We start from the raw sequence: 16,002 nt of genomic DNA, 5'->3' as shown, positions 1-16,002 counted from the left end.
CACATGGCCTGCTATTACACACAACTCATTGTCAGCCACTAATTGTCCCCATTAGTAGTTACTCATTTTTGCTTGGCTGATCATTATCCATTCATTTGGCTGAATAACTGTTCTTCTCTCTCTTTGGACTCTATTTCCACCTATTGTTTACTCCTTACACCTCCCCCGCCCCACTGTATCTTCTGCATTAAAAAAACCTTTTCCCAGCAACTGTCAGTTCTTAGGAAGTATCCCCAGAACCTAAACGCTAACTGTGATTTCTCTCCAAAGATGCTGCCAGAACTGCAGAGTTTTTCCAGCCATTTTTGTTTCTGTTTATGACATTTATTTTAAGCGATTTTAGATATGCAACAATGCCTTAATTGTGTATTTATGAATTCATTGTTCAAATTTGGTGAGACTTTACGTTGAAACTGGGAGATCACCTTTTCCACGCCTAAAGTACTTTTGGTCTGCAACCCCTCCTCTAGATTCAGGCTATATTCACATTGTGGCTAACATTGCCATCAAACCAAAGTATAAGTAACTGCAATGTTAAAATATGCTGTTTCCACCACAGGAACTCATCTTCACAATCAGAGGACTACCGCTTCTCATCAGGCAGTTCCTCTGCATCAAAGTTGACAAAACTTCACTGAAAACACAAAAATTGCTGGAGATCAGAGCAGGTCAAGCAGCTCCATAGAGGAAAGCAAGATAACGTTTCCAGTCTAGGTGACTCTTCCCCAGAGGTCTTTTTCAGTACAAATTCCAACACCTCCAGTAATTTGCTCCTGCCAAACCTTCAGACAGTGAACATTGGGGAGTAACAAAAATTGAAACTGCTGGAACAACTCGGCAAGTCTGGCAGCATCTGTGGAGAGAAATCAGAAGTAATATTTAGTCCAGTGACCCTTCCGCAGTTGTAATATGCATCCTTAGTGAGGGGAGCATGAATACACGTATTGAACAATGGCTCTAACTGTACCCAATGGGGAAGAAAAACAGGAACGTGCGCAGGCGCAGTGAGCAGCAGCTACCGCCGGGTGAAGGGGGTGTGGATACATGCGTGGTGAGTGATTGCGCTGTCCCTCGCCTGGTGCTGAAACGGCAGCTCTGCGTGCCGCGCGTCCCGCCCGATTACCCCGCCACTGCATGGCTGACATGGAAGAAGAGCTCAAGTGCCCGGTCTGTGGCTCTTTCTACCGAGACCCCATCATCCTGCCGTGCTCGCACAATGTCTGCATGCCCTGTGCCCGCACCATTCTGGTGCAGACTCCCGAGGCGGAGCCGCCGTCTCCCCAGGCCCGGGCCCGGGGCTCGGCCTCGGATTACGACTACTTGGAGCTTGACAAGATGAGCGTGTACAGCGAGGCGGACAGCGGCTACGGTTCCTACACGGGTATCGCGCCGGCCACCCCCAGCCAGAAGTCTCCGAACGGCGTGCGGGTGTTCCCGCCGGCGCCGCTGCGCCACTCGAGCCTGACCTGCCCGCAGTGCCACCGCAGCGCGCTGCTGGAGGAGCGGGGACTCCGCGGCTTCGCCAGGAACCGCCTGCTGGAGGCCATTGTCGGTCGCTACCAGCAAGGCCGCGCCGAGCACGCCCGCTGCCAGCTGTGCGAACTGGGCTCGCAGGAAGCGGCCGTCCATTGCGAGCAGTGCGACGTGTTCTACTGCGAGCCATGCCAGCGGCGCTGCCACCCGGCCCGGGGAGCATTGGCCAAGCACCAGCTCATCCCGGCCGGCCAGGCCCGTGCCCCTGCCCCCACCAAGAAACAACAGCCGCCCCGCAAGCTCTCCACCTGCACCGAGCACGAACTGGAGAACCACAGCATGTACTGCGCCAGTTGCAAGATCCCCGTGTGCTACCAGTGCCTGGAAGCTGGGAAACACAGCAAGCACGAAGTCAAGGCACTGGGAGCCATGTGGAAACAACACAAGGTATGAGCTAACTTGAAGGGAGAAAGTGCTGAGGGACTAGGAAGGGAAACACCAATAGATGATTTTCACTGGCTGTATTAAGGGAGTACAAAAGAATTGCAGATGTGGGCGGAAGGGTCGGGACATATCTCTGCTTCCAGAAGATGTATTGAATGTAAATAAGAGTGTAATCACTTTCTTGGTTTTAACCAGTCCATTATAATTCACTGCCAATAAGCAGGGGTTGGGGAAGAGCCTTGCTGGTTTCGAAAGCAGTGTTTTTCATGACAGCTGTTCGGTGTCCGTATGGCCATGAACCATGGTTTGCTAGTGGGCTTGGTTCATCAGAATCGACATTTCTTTCTCTGTAGCGGCACAGTTAATGAAAAGAATTGATGTGTAAGCATCGCTTTTGAGTTAAGAAATGCTCGCTGCCTCCCCTGGCCGCCCCGCTCTTACTTAGAATCAATACAACCATAGATTTTCTTGTTCAATCAACAATGGTCTTGGCTCTGAAGGTTGTTGACGATGTTACTTGCTATATCTCACGTCAGATATTGACTAACTGGGAATATTGGCTCAAGTGGTAAGATTTGCTTCTTCAACATTTTTATTTTTGAAGTATCTGCCAGGTGAGTTGCAGTTGAAACCCAGCTATCTTGTATGAGGATGAGAGAGTCAACACCTAACGCAGGTATCCCATGCTGGATACTACTGTACGCTTCAGAGCCAACACTATGTCTTAGCTCACTGGGAATACCTGAAGTGGAATCTAGAGGTGTGTGGCTAGAAAAGCACAGTAGTTCAGACAGCATCAGAAGAACAGAAAAGCCAACGTTTTGGGCCAAAATGTTGACTTTCCTGCTCCTCTATGCTGTCTGATCTACTGTGCTTTTCCAGCCACACACCTCTAGACTCTGGCTTCCAGGATCTATGGTCCTTGTTGTCTCCATACCTAAATGGAGATTGGACCTTTCAACTTCTAGCTTGGTGGTGGTAATATTGCTATTATGCCAATGGTCTCTTGTCCAAATTTGACTATGTGGCTGGTTGTCAGCCCAGTATTCAGAGACCAGCTTCCAGGTTGTCAGACTCGAAGCCTTCACCTCCTAACTCTGTGGTAGAAATGCTACCGGAAATCCAAAGGCTCATTTTCAATATCATTAGATAAAATGAAGGACGCCTGCAGAGAGATCAACAGTCCATAATTGACATCTTGATAGTTATCCCTCTGTCCAATAATTCACTTGTACTAAGGCTTGATCGTGTCCCTAAGCTGACCATGCTACCAACACTCAAGCTAGCTGATGTGTTAGGTGAGGATTAGGATTAACTTGCTTAAATTAATTAATTGTAATTCAAATGTCTTGCGCCATTCATTTTGAATAGATTCTCATTCATACAGAGGAAGATTTGGGAGAGGCGAGTGGAAGAATAAACTGAAGCTCAATATAAAGAGGGGAAGAGAATTAACTTTTACTGAACTGAGTGAATTTAGGTAAAGAGGTAATCGCTATTAAAATCAAGTACAAAGCACCATGCAGGACAGGAACAGGCTGTGCGACCCTCCAAGCCTGCACCAACACATTTTGCCCTTCCATATTAAAAGTGTCTTCACTTACAGGATCCGTATCTCTCTATTCCCTTCCGATTCATGTATTCATCCAGATGCTTCTTGAATGCTGCTTTTGTCTCTGCTTTCACCACCTCCTCTGGCAGCATGTTCCAGGCACTCACTATCCTTTGAAAAACTTGCCTCACATGTGTCTTTTAAACTTACCCCCCTTGCACCTTGAACCTTTGTCCCCTAGTAATTGACCCCTCCACCCTGGGAAAAAGCCTCATACTTTCCACTCTATCCATGCCATTCACAATCTTATAAACTTCTATTAGGTCACTCCTCTACCTCCTGCCTTCCAGTGAAAACAAACCCAGTCTATCCAACCTTTATTCATTGGTAATATCCCCCAGACCAGGCAACATGCTGGTAAACCTTTTCTGTACCCTCTCCAATGCGTCCACATCCTTCTGGTAGTGTAGTGATCAGAATTATATGCAATATTCCAAGTGTGGCCTAATTAAAGTTCCATAAAGCTGCCACATAACTTGTCTATCCATATAATTAGTACCCCTTCCAATGAAGGCAAGCACGCCATAGGTCTTTTTTACTACCTTGTCTACCTGCACTGCTGCCTTTTCGTGATCTGTGGATCCGCACGCTCAGCTCTTTCTGCATATCAATACTCCTAAAGGTTCTGTCATTCACTGTATAAATTCCACTTGTATTTGACCTTCCAAAACTCATCATCTCCAGATTAAATTCCATCTGCCATTTTTCTGCCCGTGCCTCCAACTGCTCTGTACCCTGCTATATCCTCTACAATCCACCTCACTATCCGCAACTCCACCAATCTTTGTATTATCTGCAAACTTACTAATTACACCAGCTACATTTTCCTCCAAGTCATTTATGTAGATCATGAGCAGCACAGGCCCTAGCACTGATGATTGTGGAACACCGCTAGTCATAGCCCTTCATTCCAAAAAGCATGTTTGCACCACTACCCTCTGTATCCTATGACTAAGCCAGTTCTTTATCCATCTTAATAAAAACCGAAAGAACTGCAGATGCTGTAAATCAGGAACAAAAACAGAAGTTGCTGGAAAAGGTTAGCAAGTCTGGCAGCATCTGTGAAAGGAATTGGTGGAGGATGACCTCAGGGAAGGAAATGTGGAATTCCTAAAGCCAAGTTGTTATTAAAAAGGAAGAGGTGTTGTGCCTGTTAAAAAGTATCAAGATAGATAAGTCCCCAGAATATTCCAGAATATTGAGGGAGGCAAGAGAACAGATGCTGCCAGACCTGCTGAACTTTTCCAGCAACTTCTGTTTTTGTCCTGATTTACAGCATCTGCAGTTCTTTCAGTCTCTATTTAGTATTTAATTCAGTGCCACATCTCTTCTTGGCATGCCTACCTTGAAGAAATTCTGCTCCTCTCTTTCTTCTTGTCCATCGACTTTAATTTCACTGTCACTCCTCCTATTTGATCAAGTATTTGCTAAAACTCATTTCCACACCATATCACATTCCTCGGTGACTGACTCTGGCGCAGACTCACTCCAGGTGGATTCCAACTGAAGTTTCATCCCCCATGTTTTGAATTCTCCTAGGATCACAGATACCTCTGTGATGTTCAACGTTCCACTGACAGCTGCTCTTGCCGCATCCTGAGATCCACATTCAGTGCCATGTGGTGTCACATGCACACTCAACCTTTCTCTCCAACAGCGTCACAACACACTGGCTCAGGGCTGCACCACTCTGCAATTCCACTTCATTCTCCTGCTCATTCATTGTTCTAACAACAAACTTTTTCTTTTCCTTTCAGGCATCAAACCCAAAATAAAAGCCCCTCCCTTTTTTCTGCATATAAAATGATATTTTCCCAGCTACTGTCTGTTCTGAGGAAGGATCATTGGGCCCAGAATGTTAACCCTGATTGTTTCTACACAGATGCAGCCAGACCTGCTGAGCTTTTTCAGCAACTTCTGTTTTTGATTCTATCCATCTTGGCAGTTCACCCCTGATACCGTGTGACTTCACCTATTGTACCAGTCTGCCATGAGGGACCCTTGTCAAAGGCTTTACTGATGTCCATGTAGACAATATTGACTGCTTTTCCCTCAGCAATCATCTTCATCACCTCCTCAAAAATCTTGATCAAGTTAGTGAGGGATGACCTCCCTGGCACAACACTGTGCTGTCCATTGCTAATCAGTCCATTTGCTTCTAAATGCTTATTGGTCTTGTCCCTGAGCATCTTTTCCAATAATTTCCCTACCACTGACATGAGGCTCATAGGCCTGTAATTTCCTGGATTATCCCTGTTATCCTTTTTAAATAATGGGATAACATTAGCTATTCTCCAGTCCTCTGGAACCTCACCTGTGGCCAAAGAGGATACAAAGATGTCTGTCAAAGCTCCAACAATTTGTTCTCTTGCCTCCCTCAATATTCTGGGATAAATCCTATCAGGACAACCCCTCTTCCTTTTTGATAGCAACTTGGCTTAGAAATTCAACACTCCCTTCCTTGAGATCATCCTCCACCAGTTCCTTATGTTTGGTGAATACTAATACAAGGTATTTTTTTAAGAACTCACCTACCTCTCCTTTGTCCTTGAGTGTTGCCAACCCTTTCCTAGATACCCTCTTGCTTTTTATATGTGTATAAAAAGCCTTGAGATTCTGCTTAATTCTGTTTGCTAATGACATCATGACCTTTTTTTAGCCCTTCTAATTCCTTGTTTAAGTTTTTTTCCTATTTTCCATATACTTCAAGGATTTTGTCAGTTTGTATCCTCCTTTACCTTACATATGCTTCCGTTTCTTTTTGACCAAGGTCTTTAACATCCCTGGTCATCCAAGGTTCATGTTACTTGCCATAATTATCCTTCATTCATGCAGGAATATGCCACTCCTGAACTCTTATCAACTACCATTTGAAATACTCCCATATGTCCAATGTGGATTTACCCTCAAACGCCCGCCTCCAATCAACACTCTCCAGTACCTGCCTAATATTGTTGTAGTTGCCTTCCCCCAGTTTAATACCTTCAGCTGAGGACTGCTGTCACCCCTGTTGGCAACTTAAAACTCATTGTTTTATAGTCACTAGTCCCAAAATGCTCCTCGCTGATACTTCACGCACCTCGTTAGGCTCATTTACCAAAACTAGGTCCAGTACAACCCTTTCCCTGGTTGAACTTATTACATACTGTGTCAAGAAACCCTGCCAAATGGCCTATACAAATTCTGCTCCATCCAAGCCCCTAGCACAAAGTGAGTCCCAGTCAATACAGGGGAAGTTAAAATCACCCACCACAACAACCCTGCTGTTTTTACATCTTTCTAAAAGCTGTCTGCGTATTCTCTCCTCTATCTCCTAAATCCTTTAAAGAATATTGTTCTTGAATTATTGCTTCAAGTGGACATGTCTGGTCTAGCCTGACAATTGATTTGCTTTGTGTAATGTTTGAGATTCATACCCATTCTTGGTCAGGATCTTGGTTTCGTTTATATTCTATTGCTGTGAAATCAGATTTCTTTCTCAAAATTCCCAGCAGAATTTCCTGTCTTGAGAGAAAGAAAAACAAGAAAAAGCTGATTAAGAATTCTGATGTGCTGACCTGGGGAGAAGTAAATTAGTCATTTTAATAGTTGCATGTTGGATTTGAGATGATGGGGAGTCATCCAACGCATCCTAAGATGACTCATACCTTTTAGTATTGGAATGGTTTTCATTTTCAGTAATCAGCAGGAGACTTAGCAGAACAATACAGTTATCACAGCTCCCACGCTAAGCTTGGGAGTCATATATTCAAGGGAGTAAATTTGGCAGCTGTTGGATGCAGAACATGACCCATCACCACCTGACTCAGAGGTAAGAATATTACCATCAAGTCAATTGACATAACATGACATAAGTTCCTAGCTGGATATCAATTCAGTATTTAAATACCATATTTTGATTTCTACTTACCGTGGTTGTTGGAGTGGTGCCCAAACCCCTTACCTTCAGAGTCAGAGGTGAGACAAGGGTCATTCATTCGATCTTCCTCTTACTTTCTGCCTCTCTAGGATTAAGAATCTTTCAATTTGAAGCTGGCATAGGCATACTGAGACAGAAACATCTTGCTTTGAAAGGTTGATGACAAGCCATTCATTAATGGATTGCACTGACATACTTTGTTATTTCCAATGTTGGGAGGGGTAATGATGTAGGTGCATTTCACTCAAACTACTTTTAGTTCATTCAACTTTTACAAAATTTGTTCAAGAGATGTTGGTGTTACTGCCCAGGCTAGCATTTATTGCCCATCCCTAAATGCCCTGGAGAAAGTGGTGGTGAGCTGCCAGCTTGAATTGTTGCAGTCCTTTGAGTGTAGAGATCCCTACAACGCTGTTGGAAAGTGAGTTCCAGTGTTTTGACCTAGTAACAGTGAAGGAGTGGAGTACAGTTCAGTTTCTGGTCAATGTTAACCCCAAGCCTATTGAGAGTGGAGTTTCAATGGCGGCAATGCCACTAAATGATTACATATACTCTCTTGTTAACATTGTTCTTTTCCTGCCACTTGTATAGCACAAATGTTACTTGCCGCTTATCAACTAAATCCTGGAGTTTTCCACATGTGGCTGCATACAAACATGGATTATTTCAGTATCTGAGGAATGGTGTACAACATTGTACAATCAAACAATGACCATTGCCATTTCTGATCTCATGATGGGCTAAAGATTATTGCTGAAGTACTGAAGATGTGTGGGTCTAGGACACTACTCTGAGGGACAACTACATGTCTTTTGTGATGTCCTGGGGCTGAGATGATTGACCCTCAACAATGCAACCATCTTTCTTTGTCCTTGGTATGATTCTAACCAGAGGGGAGGTTTCCCCTTCATGTGGCAGAACTGCAGATCCATTATTTGTGGGATCACTTTGCTCTTCTAGCTGTTCCTGCAAGTAGTCCAGTGTTGTAGCTTTGACAGACTGATTCTTAATTTTTAGGTACGTCTAATCTGTTCCTGTCATGCCCTTCTGCGTTCTTCATTAAACCAAAGTTGATGTCTTTGCTTGATCATAATGGAGTGAGGGATATGCCAAACCTTGAGGCTACAGATCTATGCCAAGTTTTGAGTTCCTCATCTGTTTGTCCAATTTAGTACAGTGATAGTAGCATATAACATGGCAGATAGTTTTTTTGGTGTGAATGTTGTGTCCATGAAGAAAATGCAATAGTCTCTCCTACCGATATCATCATGGATGGTGTATCTGCATGAGGTTAATTTGCAAAGATAAGGTCAAGTAGATTTTTTTCTCTTGCTAGTTCCCCAACTACCAACTACAGACTCAGTTTAGCAGGTTTTTTTTAGGACCCAGCCAGCTCAGTTTATCAGGGACATAGAGTCTACCTACTGTGATGCTGAACCTGAAAGATCATATAATGCAGAACCAAAATGTGGAGTAGCCCCTAGAACCATTCAGTCTCAGCTATCGCTAGCATTGAGGCATTTTTCCTGTTTTGCCTCAATGAATTTGTAATGTTTATTTAAGATAGAAGAGTAGAATTGTCCAGGCCAGGAAGGAAGCTTTTTGTAGCACATCATTTCTCTGATCTCCTACTAATTTCTTGTACTTTGGGTATGTTTTAAAGTCTTTGAGATGGAATAGTCACCATTCACCTGAATGGATGCAGACACAACTGCATTTGAAAAGTTCAAGACAATCAAAATCAGTTAGCATTCTATCAATGTAGTCTGTACCCATCCTTTCCTCTAAAATAGACCAAAAGATTTGTGGATGCTGAAGATCTAAAACAAAAACAGAAATTTCTAGAGAAACTCAGCAGGTCTGGAAATGTCTGTGGAGAGAAAACAGAGTTAGTATTTTGTGTTCAGTGTCCTTCTTCGGAATTATTAGTAATGAGGAAAGAATGGTACTTCGGCTGATGACAACACAACACACCAGAACTTGAAGAATATACGGCAGCAAAGAAAGTATAGTTGACATCACTAAGGAAAAGGCCATGGAGAACCTGAAAGGACTGAAGGTGGATAAAATCACTGGGACCAGAAGGCCTACACACCAGAGTTCTGAAAGAGATAGCTGAGGAGATTGTAGAGGCATTGGTGGTGATCTTTCAGGAATCTCTGGAGTTAGGGAAGGTGACAGAGGGCAGTGAAATGACTAATGTAACACCCGTGTTTAAGAAGGGAAGGAGGTAGAAGCTAGGAAAATATAGGCTGGTTAGCCTAGCTTCGGTGCTGGCAAGATTTTAGAGTCCATTATTTAGGATGAGATTGCAGAGTACTTGGAAGTGCATGGTAAAATAGGGCAGGGTCGGCATGGCTTCATGAAGGGGAGCTCATGCCTGACAAATCTGTTAGAATTCATTGAGGTAGTAATGAACAATTTAGACAAAGGACAGCAAGTAGATGTGATGTATTTGGATTTCCAGAAGGCCTGACAAGGTGCTGCACAACAGGCTGTTACATAAGATGAGAACCAATGGTGTTGGGGAAAGCTACTGGCATGGATAGAGGATTGGCTGGCTGGCAGAAGGCAGAGGTAGGGATGAAGGGGTCTTTTCAGGATGGTAGCTGGTGACGAGTGGAGTTTTCCTCGGGTCAGGGTTGGGACCACAACTATTCATGTTATACATTAACAGTCTTGTCAAAGGAACTGACGATATTTTTGCTATGTTTGCATCTGTCACAAAGATTTGTGGAGGAACAAGTAGTGTTGAAGCAGTGGGGCTGCTGCAGAAGGAATTGTAGAGGCTAGGAGAGCGGGCTGACAAGTGGCAAATGGAATACGAAATGGGAACGTGAGAGGTTATGCACATTGGTGGGAAAAATAGAGGTATTGACTATTTTGTAAATGAGAAAAGGCTTCAGAATTCTGAAGCACAAAGGAACTTGGGAGTCTAGTTCAGGATTATCTTAAAATTAACTTGCAGGTGCAGTTGACAGTTACGCAGAAAATGCAGTGTTTGCATTTATTTCAAGAGGGCTGGAATACAAGATCAGACTTGTACTGCTGAGACTGTATAAGGCTCTGCTCAGACCACATTTAAAATATTGTGAGCAGTTATAGATCCCAATCTAAGGGAGCATGTGCTGGCATTGTAGGGGGTCCACAGGAGGTTGACAAGCATGATGCCAGGGATGAAGGGCTTGTCATATGAGAACTCTGTGTCTGTACCCAATAGATTTGATGAAAACTTACAGAATACTGTGAAGCCTAGACAGAGTTGATGTGGAGTTGATGTTTCCACTACTAGAAGAGCCGAGGACCCTGGGGCACAACTTCAGAGTGAAGGACTGACACTTTAGAATTGAGATGAGGAGGAATTTGTTCAGCCAGAGGGTGTTTAATCTGTGCTATTCATTGCTGCAGAGGACTGTGGAGGCCAAGTCATTGAATGTATTTAAGACGGAGATAAGAGAGATACAGGTTCCTGATCGGTAAGGAAATCAAGAGTTGTAGAGAGAAAGCAGGAAAATGAGATTGAGAAACATATCAGCCGTAAGCAAATGGTGAGAAAATTCAATGGGCTGAATGGCCTAATTCTGCTCCTCTATCTTTTACCAAATAGACAGGGGGTGGGAAAAAGGAATGAGCTGATCGATGAAGATGGAACCCAGAGAGAAAGACAGTTAAGCAGTCAAAGGGATGGCTGATAGCATGCCAGGGAAGGAGAAAAGCTAATCTTGGAGATAATGAGTAGGTGAAAATGGTTTGGCTGTGCTGAAAGCAGCCCATTGCCATGACAGGGCCTAGGGCCCGGAGATGGGTCAAGGACATTGAAGGAGCGAAGGTCAGAGCAAGCTGAAAGAACAGTATTTCATTTTCCACATGAGAACCCTGCAGCCTTCTGGCTAGTCTCATATGTCTCTTTGTCTGCCTAACTTCCTTTCTCACTGACTTGGCCCCAGTTCCATCTCCCCGCTCACTCCTTCTCCCCCAGCGACCCCCACCCACTCCCGCTACCTGTCATCAGCATAAATACCACCTTTACCTAGTTACTATCGGTTCTGAAGAAGGATCGCTGGACTCGAAACATGCTACCAGACCTACTGAGTTCCTCCAGCAATTTCCACCATTTCCTCTATGGGTGCATAGTTGCCACAATATGTAGGATCTTTCAGTTGTTCCGCATAACCTCCCAAGCATACTTTGACACCACAATAACCTCTGCTGTCAAGAAAGAGATGCAAAACAATGTAATACAAACAGCATCACTTAATCTTCCTGCCTCACTGATTTGCACACCATCAGTACACCAGCTATGTAGCTGAAAAGCTTTCAAGTTATTTTCACCAACCACCTACATAACTATCACCATGCACTGCAACTCAGATGATAAAGTGGCTCAGACGGTTTATTGTTAATCTGGTCATATGATACAGAGCAACAGAATCTCACAGTGTTGAGAATCTAAGCAAATCAGAAATTGAGATTTTAACAGATCTTTGCTAGACTGTGTGCTTAATATAAAGGATTAATTGTCTCATTCTCAGCTAGCATATTAATCAGACATTTATTTCTTAAATTATCATAGAAAGTGAAATTAGCATTTATACAGTGCCTTCTATCCTCAGGGTAACATGATCCACATCATTGTTGTGGAATTATTTTTGGAATACAGCTGCTATTCAGATAAATGTGGCAGCCAATTAGTACTTAATATAGCTATTTAGTCTGATCTTCTTTTACCGGCTCCTCCTTGTGCATACGAGAAAACCTTAACCCTCACAAGCAGTTTTAACTCTCTGCTCTTCAACATGAATTCTCACTACTTCAGGAGTGAATTTTTGAACTCCTCCAAAATAAATGGCTCTAAAAGAGTATCATATGTTTGATCTATTTTAAATGCTCTTCTCCACCTATCCTTTCAAACTCAATGTGCATTTGACCAGGGTCTCTCCTTAGATTCTGGAAACATTGTATGTAGGCCCGTCAAGCCTGCTCTGCCATTCAATAAGATCATGGCTGATTTTACCGTGGACTCAGGCCCACTTACTACCTACTCACCCTTAATAACCCTTAATTTCTTTACTGTTCAAAAATCTATCTTTCCTTGCCTTAAAAACACTCAACAAAGCAGCCTCAACCTCTTCGCTGGATGGGGAATTCCAAAGATTCACAGCCCTTTGTCCCCTTCATTCTTCCAAATTCCTATGAGCATAGTCCCACTCTACTCAATCTTTGCTCATAAACCAAACATGTCAATTCCAGAATCCGAGATAGTAGGAACTGCAGATGCTGGAGAATCTGAGATAACAAGGTGTAGAGCATGGCTGAACACAGAAGGCCAAGCAGCATCAGAGGAGCAGGAAACCTTGACATTTCAGGCCTAGACCCTTCTTCAGAAATGGGAGAGAGGAAGAGGGCTCTGAAATAAATAGGGAGAGAGGGGGAGGCAGAAAGAAGATGGATAGAGGAGAAGATAGGTGGAGAGGAGACAGACCGGCCAAGGAGGCGGGGATGGAGCCAGTAAAGGTGAGTTTAGGTGGGGAGGTAGGGAGGAGATAGGTCAGCCCAGGGAGGACGGACAGGTCGAGGGAGTGGGATGGAACCTCATCCACCTATCTTCTCCTCTATCCACCTTCTATCCGCCTCCCCCTCTCTCCCCATTTATTTCAGAACCCCCTTCCCCTCCCCTATTTCTGAAGAAGGGCCTAGGTCTGAAACATCAAGCCTTACTACTCCTATGATGCTGCTTGGCCTGCTGTGTTCATCCAGCTCTACACCTTGTTAATTCCAGAATCAACCTAGGTAACCTCCTCTGCTCCGCCTCCAATGCCAATCCATCCTTTCTCAGGTAAGGAGACCTAGGGGCAGCATGGTGGCTCAGTGGTTAGCACTGTTGCCTCACAGTGCCAGGGACCTGGGTTCAATTCTACCCTTGGGTGACTGTGTGGAGTTTGCATGTTTTCTGTGGGTTTCCTCCGGGTACTCCGGTTTCCTTCCACAGTCCAAAGATGTGCAGGTTAAGTGGATTGGCCATTAAATTGCCATAGTGTTCAGTGATATGTAGCTTAGGTGGGTCATAGGGGGATGGATCAGGGTGGGATGCTCTAAGGGTCGATGTAAACTTGTTAGGCCGAAGGGCCTGTTTCCACTCTGAAGGTATTCTATGAAAACTGTAGCAATACTCAAGGTGCAGCCTCACCAGCACCCCATACAGCTGCAGCATAACCTTCCTATTTATAAACGCCATCCATGTAGAGAAGAAGGATAATACTATCACCTATCTAATTGCCAACTTCTGAAGTTCAAACTCTTTGTCTTTCTGCTTTTCTTGTCTCTCTTTCTCCCTTTCTTCTGCTAGGGTCTTCCTCTCCATTTCTTTTTCCTCTGCTTTTAATTGTAATTCAAATGGTTTCATTTTCTTTTCTTGTTTTTTGCTCTGCTAAGGCTATGCTTTTTGTTTGTCTCTAATTCAAGCTGTTTCATTTCTAATTGAATTTTAGCCATTTCCAAAGATTCTAATGACATTCCTGGCAATTGTAAATGCTGCATGACTGCCGCAACTATTTCTCCTTTCCTCACAGTCACAGGCAACCCCAATTCCAGCTTGTTTGCCAATTGCGAAAGCTTTGCCTTCATCACTTTCTATAAAACTCCCGAAGTGACTTCTTCTACCTCTAAGAAACTCCTACTGACTGGAAGAGCTATTACTATACAAGGCACACCCTGTTTAAACCGACTGAATTCAAACCCCCAAAATATATTTAGAACATAGCCTAGACCCTAGCTCTTTCTTATTTTAAAGGTAAATGTCAGGTGCTGTGTTCCAGATGCAATTTGATTGGTCAAACTACTCAATGTTTAGCAAAACACCATTTATTCAAACACTGGTTCAGAGAAAGGGTCACTGGACCTGAAATGTTAACTTTGTTTTTTCCTTCACAGATTCTGCCAGATCTGCTGAGCTTTTCCAGCAAATTTACTTTTGTTCGTTTATTCAAACAGATTGGTTAAAATACAACAATAGGAAGAAAAACTTAGAATGACTCAACTGATTGAAAAATGTAACAGAACAATAGATATGGTAACTGTTACTAATTACCTGTTCCAATGTAGCAATGTGCCAAAAACATACCCTTGATGAAAGGTAAATTCAAAAGACAGATTTATCTCACATGCAATCAAGCAGCCCAGGAGGACAACCCCCAGCTTTTGGCAGTAATCGAGAGAGGGAAGAATAGCTTCTACTTCTTTGAGACCCCAATAGCAACCACTGCAAAAAACTAAATTCCCTGCTTCTGTGTAGGAGCCTGACCACACCTATTTAGACTGCTCCTATTGTTCCAGCTTTTAAAAAACACCCAAGGCTTCGGAAGTTCATCATGTCGTACAGTGCTTAGGACCTTTTCCCTAATCTCTCTCTCTAAAAGAAACCAGGACAAAACCACCTCTGAAAACCAAAGCAATATCTCAATTTGTTATTGTGCTGTTAAGCACTGACTTAGCTGTGTAAGGGGTTGAAATCACAGGCTTTTTTTGGGAGCATTTTACCCAAAAAACCAACCTTCCATGTATAACTTGAAGGTGAGACTAGAACGTGAACCTTTGTGACTGTGAAATGTGTAAGTGGGAATCTATTGACAATGCAAATCTTTATTTTCCTCAAATTTAGGCTCAGCTGTCTCAAGCATTAAACGGTGTGTCTGACAAAGCAAAGGAGGCCAAAGAGTTTTTGATTCATTTGAAAAATATGGTCCAATTAATTCAGGTAAGTTCAGTGTAAGATTTTGGACATCCCATGCATGATTGCTTTGTGAAATCACAAAGTTTCTGTCGAAAATAAATGGCCAAACACTGGTATTTTCTTTCAGTGAATTCTGCTTGCCCACCTGCAGTATCTTGTAAACTACTACTTCCTTTCAGAGAAGATGTGGGAGCAAAAAGCAAGCTGGATCATCGTGATGGACAGTGAATGAACTGCTCACATTATTAATTAACATTCCTGTTTATTGCCATTAGTATGTAATTTCTGACCCCAGGCAATGTTTATCAATAGACCCCTTGATACAGAGCAGCCTGGATAAGTGAGTGTAAACCAAGCACCTAGACTGGACAGTGCTAATTTGATTCAAGCAGCTGCAGTGGAATCAAAAGTTCTGGCAACAAATCTATTTTACTAGAAGGATTATTAGTGTGGGCATATCTTTGGAGAAAGGAATGCTGTGATGACTCAACTAAGAGAGTAAAAATAAAAGTTTAAAATGTTTTATTAATATAAGATAATCTACATTATAGACAAAGGGAAAATACTACAAGTATGCAGTTATTTTCAGTGAAATACTGGAAATTATTTTACAATGTAATTTACTTGAACTTTGGTAAAGGTTCCACATGGTAGACTGATTAGTTAAGATAAATCGCATAGGATTCAGGGCCAGCTTGCCAGTTGGATATAAAATTGTCTTTACAGTAGGAGCCAGAGGACGGTCGTGGAGAGTTGTTTCTCAGACTGAAGGCCTGTGACCAGTGGTTTTCCACAGGGATCTGTACCCGATCAATTGGGCCATTG

The 16,002-nt window shown here is 43.3% G+C and overlaps 1 protein-coding gene across 2 annotated transcripts in view; it reads left to right on the top strand.

Moving 5' to 3' along the window:
• The first annotated feature begins 1,057 nt into the window (after positions 1-1,057).
• The window catches only part of LOC125452239 (E3 ubiquitin-protein ligase TRIM9), a 59,484-nt gene continuing 44,539 nt past the window's right edge, over positions 1,058-16,002 (top strand). For both annotated transcript variants that reach the window (XM_048530410.2, XM_048530409.2), the window contains exons 1-2: positions 1,058-1,920; positions 15,106-15,201. In XM_048530410.2, coding sequence (XP_048386367.2) covers positions 1,135-1,920; positions 15,106-15,201 — 882 coding nt within the window. In that variant the 5' untranslated portion in view covers positions 1,058-1,134. The remainder of the gene's footprint in view (positions 1,921-15,105; positions 15,202-16,002) is intronic.

The sequence above is a fragment of the Stegostoma tigrinum genome, chromosome 4 (assembly GCF_030684315.1).
Source record: "Stegostoma tigrinum isolate sSteTig4 chromosome 4, sSteTig4.hap1, whole genome shotgun sequence".
Lineage (NCBI taxonomy): Eukaryota > Metazoa > Chordata > Chondrichthyes > Orectolobiformes > Stegostomatidae > Stegostoma > Stegostoma tigrinum.
The sequence above is the reverse complement of the archived record's forward strand: the minus strand, read 5'-3'. Positions and strand labels throughout refer to the sequence as shown.